The sequence below is a fragment of the Martes martes genome (assembly GCF_963455335.1).
Source record: "Martes martes genome assembly, chromosome: 6".
Taxonomy (NCBI): domain Eukaryota; kingdom Metazoa; phylum Chordata; class Mammalia; order Carnivora; family Mustelidae; genus Martes; species Martes martes.
In genome coordinates this window covers 110,388,760-110,401,829 of record NC_137893.1, presented here as the reverse complement: position 1 = coordinate 110,401,829, position 13,070 = coordinate 110,388,760, and the positions used below count along the sequence as shown (strand labels likewise).

General features: G+C 35.3%; 1 protein-coding gene across 2 annotated transcripts in view; it reads left to right on the top strand.

The window, feature by feature from the left end:
- The window catches only part of LMBRD1 (LMBR1 domain containing 1), a 138,356-nt gene that overhangs the window by 42,291 nt on the left and 82,995 nt on the right, over nt 1–13,070 (top strand). For both annotated transcript variants that reach the window (XM_080805171.1, XM_080805172.1), the window contains 2 exons: nt 22–89; nt 10,662–10,750. In XM_080805171.1, the coding sequence (XP_080661297.1) occupies nt 22–89; nt 10,662–10,750 (157 nt within the window). The remainder of the gene's footprint in view (nt 1–21; nt 90–10,661; nt 10,751–13,070) is intronic.

The window sequence follows — 13,070 nt, the reverse complement described above, 5'->3', positions numbered from 1 at the left end:
CTTTTTTCCCTTGACTTCTAGCAAATTAAAACTGCATTCAAGTATACTTTGGGATTTGCTGTAATTTGTGCACTTCTTCTTTTAGTTGGGTAAGTCTTGATTTTTTTCCCCCTGAAAATGGAAATAAAATAATAATAATAAAGGCTCATTCAGAAAAATCTAGAAAAAAATGTAAGAAAAAGAATAAACCACCTTTTATATTGCTACCAAGCAATAACCACAGTTAACCTTTTTTATATACGTTTTTCTACCTGGACATTTTTTATGTGCTCAGATACAGGCAGAGTGCCCTTCTCTCCCATACGCATACCCTTCATGTTATAATTTTACAGAAATATGATTTTATTTTATGAATTCTTGATAATCTACTTGTTGACATACTGTAGGCATCTCTTTAGAATAGTAAATGTAGATTCATCAATTTTGACTATACTGTATTTTCCTTTTAGGATACAACAATTTATTTAATCTTCTAATGATGATTACTTGGGCATTTATGATGTTGGAAATTTTTCTGTTTTTATAAACAGCTCTTTGATGAAACCTTTCTGTGCATCTTTTCAGATTTGGTGCATCAGTCTTTAAATTTTTGAATTAATCTTTGTCAGTGAGTTCCTTTCTTAAATCTTCTTCCTTAAGGTTTTCTACTAATATCAATGAAGTTTTGCACATTTTATTTATACATTTAAAATTTTCTCTTTGGAAAACATTTGTCCTTGTTAATGGAAGACATTTATCCTTGTTAAAATAGGTTTTGATTCTTTTGTTTTTTTATGTTAGGAAATATGTGAGGTGCTAATAAGCTTTTAGAAGGTCGTTTTTATAATTTGGTTTCAGAAATTTTAGTAAATAAAAAAATGTCATTTATTGAATACAGTTTGTGGTGGAATAAAATTGGTCAGTAACCTTTTGTAGTTCTAGGAGTTTTTAGAATACCAGTGCTTTATAGTCATGGTATATTTCCAGTACCCTTTGTCTGCTTTGATGTGTCATGAGAAAGAGTACTTACTGAAAGGACAATTTTTTTTAAGTAGTTTTTATCTTCAGCTGTTGAATATATTTTTTAATTCTCTTTTGGCCTTTAAGAAAGACAGTTAGGTGAATTTGCTTTTGTTAATTTGAAGGTCTCTCATTTAGAACCCTAAATTATCTAGAACAGAGATCAGCAAACTTTTCTTGAAGGGTAGTTAGTATTTTAAGTTAGAGGTCCATATAGTCTTTGTGGCAACTACTCAACTCTCTTGTACCCTTATAGTAGTCATAGACAAGATGCAAACAGAAGGACATGGCTGAGTTCTAATAAAACTTTATTTACAAACAGAGGCAGTCAGTATTTTGCCATCTCCTGATTTAGAATGTGACTGAGAACCATCAGTAAAACCACAAATCTTTATAACAGCCAGAGTATCTGTCCCAGACAAAAGGTATCGGGGGTAAATTTGCATATTTGTAAATTTACTTGTAAAATAACTTGTTCTTTGCATGACATATTATCATCAGTCCTCATTTAGAGTTACATTTTGTACAATTCTGATAAAGCTTTAACAGATTCTGTAGATGACATTTGTTTATTTAGAAAAGGTATACTAAAAATTAAGCAAATGTTTCCTTGCAAATATGCTATAACAAGAAGCAACAGTTTGACCAGCCATTTTGAACAATATAACATTCACTTATTTTCCAAATAGTATTATGTACTAGTTATGTTTCAGATACTGTACTAGGTACTGGTGAAACAGCAGTTAACAGAAAAGACAGCTTCTTTTCATGGAACATACATTCAAGAGGTTTAGAGGAGGGGCAGAGAAAGAAAATAAAAAATGGGTTGTGTTGAGGTTATGAAATGGTAGGGAAGACACTGATGAGAAGGTAGTATTTGAGAAGATATTTGAAGGAAGTGAGGGAGCCATGAATATATGTGGGGGGAAGAGTCCATGCTATTTCCAGTCCATGGAAATAGCAGGTGAAAAGCCCTGTGGCAAGAAATTATCTGGCATATTTAAGACAAAGTGAAAAAACTAGTATGGCTGGAGTAGAGTGAATGAAGGTGGGAGTAGCTGAAGATATGGCCGGAGGTAACTAAAGCTGCCAGATTTAGTAGGATATCATAGGCCATTGTTAGGACTTTGATATTTATTGTGAGAGAGATGGGAAGCTATCAGAGGGATTTTTGTCATTGAGTGACATAATCTGACATTTTAACAGAATTCTTGGATGGTGTTTTAAGACTTGACTTTGGCGGTAAGGGAAAAAATAAGAGAACTGTGAGGAAGGTGTTGTAACCGAGGCAAGGCATGATGGTAGCAGTAGTGATTTGATTCTGCCTATCTTTTGGAGAAGGAGCCAGCAGAATATTCTGATAGAATACATAGCTTGGGTGTGAGAGAAAGAGGAATTGAGAATGTACTTGCAGTTGGTCAAACTGCATAGTCTTTGGAACACTTCTATCACTTTTGACACCAAATGCAACTTCGGGAAGTTCCTAAAACCACTCTCAGGTTTGATTATTCTCTAGAAGGATTCATAGAAATCACTGAAAGCAATTATATTCATTGTTACCAGTTATTATAATTGAATACAGGTTAAAACCAACCAAAAGAAGAGATGTATAAGATAGAGTCTGGGAGGATTCCAAATATAAATCTTCCATTGTCCTCAAGATATGTTACTTTTCTGGCATTGATGTATGACTGTATGCATGGAATATTGCCAACCAGGGAAACTCACATGAGCTTTAACACAGTTTTTATTGAAACTTGGTTATTTAAGCAAGTCGGATTGATTGCCCACCGTTATTTCAGCTTCCAAGACAGTGGACTCCATGTGACTCAGAGTTCTCACCCAAAATCACATGGTTGGTCTTTCTGGCCCTCCACTTAAGATATTGCCCTCTTCTGCCCTAAACAAAGACGTTGAGTATCTGCCAGAACCATGAGCAAAATTCGCATCTCTTTTGGGCAAAGCCAAATTCTTTGCTACACAGAAAGGGTGAAGTTGTCATCAACTTAGATAGGCAAATCTGAAGGAGGAGCAGATCTGGTGCGGAGTATTGGAATCTCAGTTTATTTCATGTTAAGTTTTCTAGGCAGTCAGGAAGAGATGGTGAGTAAGCCACCAAATCAGGCTTTGGGAAAGTCAAAGTATAGTTTCTGCTCTTCCAGAAGCAATCTCTCGCTCCAATGAGAAAATGAGTTTTTTCTTTTGTGAAATGTAAAAGATAAGCTACAGGATTGCTAAATATTATTCCCTGTGCCACCTCCCACCTTTCTCAGTACTGCAGTCCTTCTGTAATTGAATTGATAATGTTGGCACTCAGGTGGGTAATAGGTTAGAAGGAAGGCCATAGAAAGCAACTATACAGGTAGAAGGTTTTGATTCAGGTTGAAAGAGATTTCCTCTGTTGTTATAAGAGTGATAAAAATGAAAAGAGGTACAAGTGGGTTCTTAGGGTTTGTATGCAAATGAAAATTCCTCTCTGATTGGCCTTTATTTTCTCATTGGTATTTGAGGTCTTAGCTGAGGGCACTGATGGTGGGGAGAGTATATGAACTCCTGTATTTCACAAGCCTGAAATTTGTGAATAAAAGACTAAGAATGTTTTGGTTACCCAAGGTAGTGTTCTTCTCATTACCATATTTAAATGGGGCATACTTTTAGGTTCAGTGATTGACTAAATTTCCTGAAATTTCCCGAAGGTAACCTATCCTAGTTTTTGTTAAGCGATGTATGTTTTTCTTTTAAAACAGTAGATAATTTTATGGTGAAAGTGTGGTTGAGGTTTAACTAATTCATGTAGCTAACATGTAGCACTTTGTTGTGTAGTGTGTGGTTACGTAGTGTGCATGGTCTTAGGGATAAAGATGTAGGGTCATTTTCTCTTTCCTCAAGGTTCACAGTAGGGAGAGACAAATACATAACTTGAGCTATAATATTTAAGTGTTCTAATAAGAGAAAAGTACTAGGTTTTGATGATGAAGTAGCAAGTTCCTAGTCTTGCCTTGAAGACATCAGGGAAAACCTACTAGGGAATAATATTTGAATTGAAATTTGAGGAGTGGAAATTGATCATCAGACTAAGAAAAGAAAAAAGATAAATAGTATGTATAGTGTATTAATCTTTTCAGAGTGCTATATATAACAGACATTTATTTTCTCACAGTTCTAGAGGTTAGATAAAGTCCATGGTCAGAATGTTGGCAAGTTTAGTTTCTGGTGAGAACTCTTGTCCTGGCTGCTGCCTTCTTACTGTGTCCTACATGATCTTTCCTGTGTGCTCTCACTTGGAGAAAGAGTGCTCTCTGGTGTCTCTTCCTCTTCCTAAAAGGACTTGATCCCCTCAGACTAGGGTACCACCATTATGACCTCATTTGACTTATTACCTTCCTGAAGGCCCCATATCCAGATGCCATTACACTGGGGGTTAGACCTTCAACATAGGAATTTTGTAGGGACAAATTCAGTCCATGGCATTCTGTTCTCTGGGCCCCCAAAATTCATGTCCTTACTATGTGCAGATGCACTCGTCCCATCCAGCAGCCCCAAAGTCTTAATTGAGCATTAGTTCCGAGTCCAAAGTCTAATCAAAATATCACCTGACTCAGGTTTGGGTGAGACCTGAAGTAGGATTCATTCTTTAACAGTGAACCTGTGAAACCAGACAAGTTATGTGCCTCAAAGATAGAATAGTAGGGCAGGCATAGGATAGACATTTCTGTTCTAAAAGGGAGAAATTGGAAAGGGGTTATGGGTTCTAAGCAAGTCCAAAACTTAACAAGGCAAATTATATTAGATCGTAAGACTCAAGAATAATCATCTCTGGTTGGATGCTCTGTGCTCCAGGCCCACTGAGGGGTAAGTGGACCATGACCCTAGGTAGTGACTCTGCCCTCTTGGTTCTGGGCATAGGTCCTGCTCCCTTGACTCTTTGTAGCAGTTGCCTGGTGGCCATAACTGAGGAAACTGAGGAGCAAGCAGCTTTACCCCCTGGGCCTGTGGTGGGAGTGGCAGCCCTGGGCCTGTGGTGGGAGTGGCAGCCCTGATGATAACTGAATTGCGTTGGATAATTTTTCTTGAAGGATGAAGCATGTTCTTAGCTGATTAATTCTGTCATCCTGTCTTGTAGAATCCCCAAAATCTCATAGGCTACCTTATTTTGTCCCGTCTCTCTTCCTTTATTTGAAATTGTCATTGTCCCTTCTAGTATCATCCTACCACAGTTCCTGGTTTCTGCCGAGATGGTTGATCAAACCCATGGTTTCCACCTGTACTCCTCTCCTTATTGGATGGTTGTTCAGCCACACTCTTAGCACAGGCTTTATCGTCCTTTTATAATACGGATGGACTAGTTCCTTCACCTCATTTCTCTCCTCTCACATATTACTGTAAACAGTAAGGAGAAACCAACCTACTCCTTCAACACTTTGCTTAGAATCCTCCTCAGCTAAATGCCCAATCCCCTCTTAAAAGTTCTGCCTTCCATAGAACCACAAAAATAGTTCAGCCAGAGTCCTTACCACTGTATTACAAGTTATCTTCTTTCTTTTAGTGTCCAATAACATGTTCTTCATTTCTAGCTGAGATTTCACCAGAATGACCTTTAGCATCCATATTTCTACCAACATTCTGTTCATGATGATATATGTCTTCTCTGAGACAACAGAGGCTTTCTCTATAACTCTTCTTTTTGAGTCCTCCCTCTTGCCTTTAACATCCATAGTTTTATCAGTAGTCTCTTTGTTAAAATACAAAATTCAAATGAGTCAATTTGAAGCTCTAGTTGGCTTTATTCAGCAGTTTGTGAATTGGGCAGCATCTGATCTAGTGGGTAGAAAGGAGCTAAAGAGTTATGCAAAATGGAAAATTGTTATAAGTCTAAGGAAATGAAATAACGAAGTTCAAAGAGGGAATTATTTCAAGCAAGGTCACCTTTCCTGAGGGCGTACAGGGGTTTTTATCAGGCAGATTACCTTACTAGGAAATTCCAGACTGATTTAGCACAAATGACTCCATTTGGGTCCTGCCTTCCTTCCCTTTTTCCTTTCTTCCTTGCTTTCTTTTCACTTTCAGGGCAGCCTAGGCTTTTTCTGGCTTGCATCTTAAAACTCTTTCAGCCTCTGATCATTACTGAGTTTCAAAGAGACAGCCACATTTCTAGGTGTTTATTACAGTAGCAATCCACTCTATGGTACCAAAATCTGTATCAATCTACTTGGGCTGCCATAACAAAATAGCACAGACTGGGTAGCTTAAACAGTGAACATTTATTTTCTCTCAGTTCTAGAGTTCTGGAGGCTTAAAAGTCCATGATCAGGGTATCAGCAAATTTGGTTTCTGCTGAAGATACTTGACTTGTAAGTGGCTGCTTTTTCACTGTCTCCTCACATGGGCTTTATTTTACTCTGTGCTAACAGGGAGAGAGTACTTGTCTAGCATCTCTTCCTTTTCTTATAAGCATACCAATCCTATTGGATTAGAGTCTTACCCTTAGGACCTCATTTGACCTTAATTACCTCCCTAAAGGCCCAGTATCCAAATATCATCACAGTGGTGGTTAGGGCTTCAACACTTGAATTTTAGAGGGACGAGTTGAGTCCATAACATTGTGGTAACTGAGAGGCTGCAGTTAACATGGAATATTTGAAGAAGGATATAAAATATATAACGTGAAAAATTTTTTTTAAAGAAAGCAAGAGAGAGAAACCAAGACACAGATTATTTATTAGAGAGAGAGAGAGAGCGCGCGTAAGTAGGCAGAGCGGCAGGCAGAGGGAGAGGGAGAAGCAGGCTCCCTTTTGAGCAGAGAGCCCATCATGGCATGGGACTCTGGGATCATGACCTGAGCCAAAGGCAGAGAGTTAACTGACTAAGCCACCCAGGCAACCATATTTTTTTAAATTTAATTAATTATTAATTTCTTTTTTTAGAGAGATTGCTCAAGAGGGACAGGGGGAGGGGTCAGAGGAGGGTGGGGAGAGAGAGAGAGAAAGAGAGAGAGAGAGAGAGAGAATCCCAAGCAATCTCTACACTCAGTGCTGAGCTGGACGCAGGGCTTAATCTGACAACCCTGAGATCAAGACCTGAGCCAAAATCAAGAGTCTGACACTCAACTGACTGAGCACCCAAGTGCCCTACAGGTAGTGTGAATTTAAACTCTCACCCACCTCAATACAAAAAAAAAAAAAAAAGTATGCGACATTTCAGGTATTGGTGTAGGTAAAGGATAGGCTATGACATTATCCAGGTAGACTCTGGGTCTTATAAACAATGTTTAAGAAATTTTGAGTTTTATCCTGCTGAACAATTGAAAGACAGTGAATATGTGTATACATTTGTGTGTGTGTGTGAATGCATGAAAGTAATTACATATAAATTTATTCTAAGAGTTAAAGCACCATGAAGGATGCATTTGAAAGGGGCATTTGGGAGTTGGGTTGGAGAATTGAAATATAAATGGTAGATAGGAATCATTGTAATAGTAATGTAATCGTTGTAATCATTGTAATAGTTCCAGTGACAGATGAGGGTCTGAACTAGAGTAGTTACAAAGAGAGCAGAGAGGAAGAAGCTAATAAGCTATTTGGAAGATAAATATGACTGGTGATTGGGTATAAGATGTGAAAATCATATTTTTTATTCTACTGAATTTATCATTTCCGTTTCATAGATACTGAAATTCGTTAGCCTTTCCTTTGTCTTTCCTTAAGAGATAATCTATATGAAACTAATACAGTGAGTCAGATTGGGTATAAAGTATTTTTAATAAGTGTTTTTTCAGTTTTACTGTTTTTAAGATTGTTAAAGAAATTTATAACCTTTGAGGCTCCAGGTCTTATCTTGATCTAGTGTGGTGTGTTTTTGGAAGCTAAGGTTCTCTTTCTGCATTTTTATTTTGAGAGAAACTGAGATTAAGAATATATCTGTACTTTTTACCACATAAATCTCATTATACACTTACTCCTGGTTACTTTACTATCATCATCATTTAGTAAATGGCTGATAACCTTATGAAATGCTACCTCCTCATCAAAATTGATGTATCTGTATTCAAGACACATCTGACTTTAGTTTTGGTTGCCTTTGTATCTGTTGGGAGGTATTCCTTTCTTTTCATAGATCTTTGTCTACAGGTTGACATTTCTCCCTTGAACATTAGTTTGCCCCTTTTGGTTGTTAAGAGGTTGAAATGCTTGCATGTCAGTCAGCTGTGGCTTTGCCTTCCTGAGTCTTCTCTACTCATCCTTAGGCCCATTTAAAGTGGGTAAAGCCTGGCTCAACAGGGTCCTCCAGAATTAAGGCCAGTGTCTCTGTTGACTAGTTTGTATTTTTGCCAAATTGGTTGTGAAATGTTTTGAATATTATTGTTCAGGATATATAGATGAATTCAGCCCATATATGTTTTTCTTAGTTTATGTGAAAATATTTCACGTCTGTTTCTTAGATTATATAGTCCTGGTGAAAAGATCCCCCTAGTTGAGGAGAACCTGCTTTAGTGTTTGTGCTTTTGTTACTCCCTCTAGTTCCTCCCTAAAAGTAAGTGCTAAAATGTTAACTCTGCTGGATCTCCTCAAAATAAGTATTTTCCTGAAGTCATTCTGACAGTAGTTTGGGCCATTTGACCTTTAAACCAAAACATTTTTTTTTTCTTTTGTCATAGAAAGTTCTTTGTTAAATTTTGAACTGCTAAAGAGTCCAGCTCAGGAGTTTGAACATGTAATTGTCATCAACAACTAAGAATTAATTTTCTTCTCCTATTGGGCAGAACCTTTGGTCACCTAAAACTGACATAGATAAAAAATTTTTCTAAGTATGAATACTATTTTTAGATATTTGTAATACATATTTCTATTTTAATAGTAAAATTGGTGGTATTTTATACAACATAGAATTTGTCATACTCACAGAATTGGTCATTCCCAATACTCACAGAATTGGTGAGTATTTCCATACTCACAGAATTGGTCATTCCCAATTAACAAATTCAAAATAAACTTTTCAGAAAATATATATATATATATCTGGGGGAAAAAAAACCCTGTCCAAATAAAATGGAGGGATATTATATAGGTAGTTTTTTCTTGCTTGGTTTATTCTTTTGTTCAAATGCAAATTAATAAGTTAATATCATTATAGAAGTATAATTTGCAAGTTTTTTAAAAAATTTTTTTATTCCGCTTTAATGCTTTTATCGTTTTTGATCTTATGGCCAGAGCAGTGGTGAACTTTTTACATTTATTGCTCTCTGTGTGAGTAATCACTTTTCTTTCTGAAAGTGGTGTGAAGTAAGTCTCCAAGATTAAGAGTGTAGTAAATGTACATCAGTGCAAATGGCTAGAAACTTAAATAACCTCCTGACATGCTCAGACCATTCATCTTTTTGTAAGAATAATAAGTATCAGTAGTACCAAGGAGTAAAGGTTTAAAAATAAAAAGTTGAATGATTACTTTGTTTTACTTGCACACATTATAAGGTACTTACTGTATTGTTGAACTCTTTTAGTATTTCCTCTTTACAAAAGAGGATAGATCTTTGTGCTTTGTTTACAATTAAAATTAGGTTAGAAAGGCCATAGTATTAGAGTTATTTCTTATATTTCTCTTTGATTCTGCACATACACATTTTAATGGATACCCAGCCCTGTAGTCTTGTTTCTGACTTGTTTTCTTCTTTCCCTTCTCTTTTCTTTCTTTCTATTTTCTTGATTTTTTTCTTTGTCCTTTCCTTGTTGTTTGTTTCTTTCATTTCTTTCTTCTATTTTCTCCCAGTTTAAGCATCTAGAGCAAGTCCTAGGAAGCTAACTGTCACTGTTATTTTATGATGCCCCTTCAGCTGTGGATTGAAAAATAAATAGAAACTATTTTCACTATGTGTATTGGTTAGAATCTTGAATGACATAAAAAAATGCTAGGAAGAAAGTAAAAATTACCCCTAGTTTTACAGTAAGATATTTACTATTTATTTTGGTATATTTCCTTTCTGTTCTTTTCCATGTATATAAACATATTGAAATCATTACATATATTTATATTCTGTTTTTCCAATTTAATATAGAAATTCTTGGGTTTTTTGGGCCATGGACCTTTTTGATCATCTTTAGCCCATGGCTCCTTCTCAAAATATTTTAAATGCAAAAAATAAAATACATAGGACCACAAAGGAAACTAATTATATTGAATGCAATAATAAAATTATTAAATGAAATTTATAATATGGTAAACACATAGGTAGGAAACTTATCAAACCCCTCTGTACGTGTGCAGATTTGGTTTGTTAATTTGTGTGTGTGTGGTGGGGGCAGTTGATCTATTAGATTTATTGATCTATTGATTTATTAGAAATTTATTATTTATAGATCTATTGATTTATTAGAAACTGAGTTTTAGGGGGGAGCCTGGGTGGCTCAGTTGGTTGAGCATCTGCCTTTGGCTAAGGTCATAATCCCAGGGTCTTGGGATCCAGCCCCTCATCAGCTTCATGCTCAGTGGGGACCCTGCTTCTTCCTTTCCCTCTGCTGCTCCCCCTGCTTTGCTCTCTTGTTCTCTCTCTCAAATAAATAAGTGAATAAAATCTTAGAAAAAAAAAGGAATTGCGTTTTAGACCATTTCCTTTTATTTAAATTTTTATCTTTAACAGCCATTAACCAGATTTATTTTCTTTTTTGTAGAGCTTTTGTTCCTCTGACTGTTCCTAATAACAAAAATTCTACAGAGTGGGAAAAAGTGAAGTTCCTGTTTGAAGAACTTGGAAGTAGTCGTAAGTATTCTTTTTAAAAAAAATATTCATAATAGTTCATATTTTGTGACTCTTGGGACTTTTCTGAGTAGTCTCTTTTTACAATGTTAAGAATTTAATCTTTTACCTTGTGGTTAAACGTGTGCTAGAAAAATTAGGAGCCTTGTGTTGTTAAGACTTAATTCCAGCTATTATGTAGTGAAATCTCTTCATATGCTTACCAAGTTGAAACAAAAATATAATCTTCAAAGTATTTTAGCATTGAAGGTTTTATGACTCCTACATGTTTGTTAATTCATTTGGGATTATACAGAATATGTTAAAGAAATGTACTTGATATATTGTTTTTTATTTGTAATCTTTAGCCAGTGAGAGAATATATTGCTCTTTGGTCATCATTAAGTCATTTTTATGTAGAATATAAATTACAGATGTTTCATACAAATGAAATAATATTTTATTATAAATTTACCTCACCAAAACATTTTGGAATTGCTCTTCCAGAAGTTTTCCTTAACTTTATTAGTGTGACTTAAGTTTTTAGAGGGAAAAAAATAGGCAGGTTCAGGAAGTTAGGTTATAGAAAGATGCACAATCATTGAAAAATGCAGTTGATATTAGAAACCGGTATCAGATAAGAATGTGTATCTTATTACTCAGAATTTCACGTGCATTTGAACTTGGTAATAATTTTATTCTCAAAGAAACCTAGAATATTTATTTTATAAACCTGAAAAATGTTTATTGCTTTTGTATTTATTCTTTTTAATAAGTACTATATACAGTCTTGATCAGCATTTCTTTTTCTTGATCTAGTTACAATATTAAATGATGATTAAATTAAGTCTTGGAGTCTTTGCTGTACAACTTCTTCATTTTCTTGCTTTCCACTTAAGATTTCATTGTGTAAATCATGGTCCATTAATATCTTGCTGATACTAGCAAGAACTAGGATAGCAGTCCTGGCATGTACTAATATTGAATTGTCAGGATTTATGCTCCTGATCCCATTACTGAGAAATACATTGCTTCTTTTCTCATAGTTAACTCCTTCAGGTCTCTTGAGTAACTACTCTTCTGCCTTAAACATTAAGTTATACACTAGTCTTTGAGTATTAGTATAACTTGGATTAGTAATTACATAGGTAGCATTTTTCTAATTTCTGTAATCTCGTGCTCTTTAGTCTTAGCATTATTTCTTTTATCTCAAATCTTAAACACCATACCCTAGAGCACATTTTGCTTATTGGTATTAGTAATACTAACTTTTTTGATTGGCCAAATATGTTAACATAATACTCCATAGCAGTTGCAGGGTGCATATTTTCTCACATTTTTCTATTTCTGATATTGTGATGTATTGCTGTCAGCTAACTACCAGATCTCTCCTAGTTTTTTTTTTTTTTTTTTTAAGAGATTTTATTAGAGTGCATGAGCAGGGGGGGAGGGGCAGAAGGGAGGGGAGGAGGGAGAAGCGGACTCCTGCTGAGCAGGAAGCCCAACGCCAGGTTCCATCCCAGAACCCTAAGAACATGACCTGAGCCAAAGGCAGTTGCTTAACCAACTGAGCCACCCAGGTGCACTTCTGCTAGTTTTATGAATACTTTCCGTTGATAATTCTGGTAAGATCAAGAAGGTAATAGCATCAGAATGTCTTTGACTTAATAACATCTAATATTTTAGTTTTATGAAATGAAGGCTTAAAAATTAGGCATACATAGTTCATGAATTTGTTTATTAATATACTTTTGTCAGGTGTTACATAAAACTGAGACATGAGTTTTAAGAAGATAACTAATTCTGATTTTATTCTTATTCATTAAAGATTAATATATATTAAATTAAAATTATATTTGGTTCCACAGGACCTGCATTTTAACTAGATCAAAACAGGTTCAGTAGGACCTGTATTGAAACTGAAAAAATTAGTATTACTCCCATTTATGAATATTCAAATTAGTATTACTCCCATTTATGAATATTCAAATATTCAAAGTGTTTCTTTGTATAATCTAATTATTTAAAAGTGTCACTCTTGCCTCTGACTTATTGGCCTTCCCTTAAGTAACTGACTGTGTCTAACTTGTTAACATAGTATTCCTGTGTTGGTACTTTGTTGCAGTTTATTTCCTGTTTGTGTTTGCTTTTTATTTGGTTTTGTTTTTTACCTGCCAGATGGCCAGTCTAACTCCTTCCAAATTAAAGAATGAAGTAAACTCTTTAAATTTTAGTTTAGACTGTATGTTGAAAACGTGTTTGAAAATTAAGAAAGAAACTGGGAGTATCAGGATTGAGGGCAGAGGGAAGAGAAGTAGTCAGTGTCAGTGGCTTTCCTATGTAA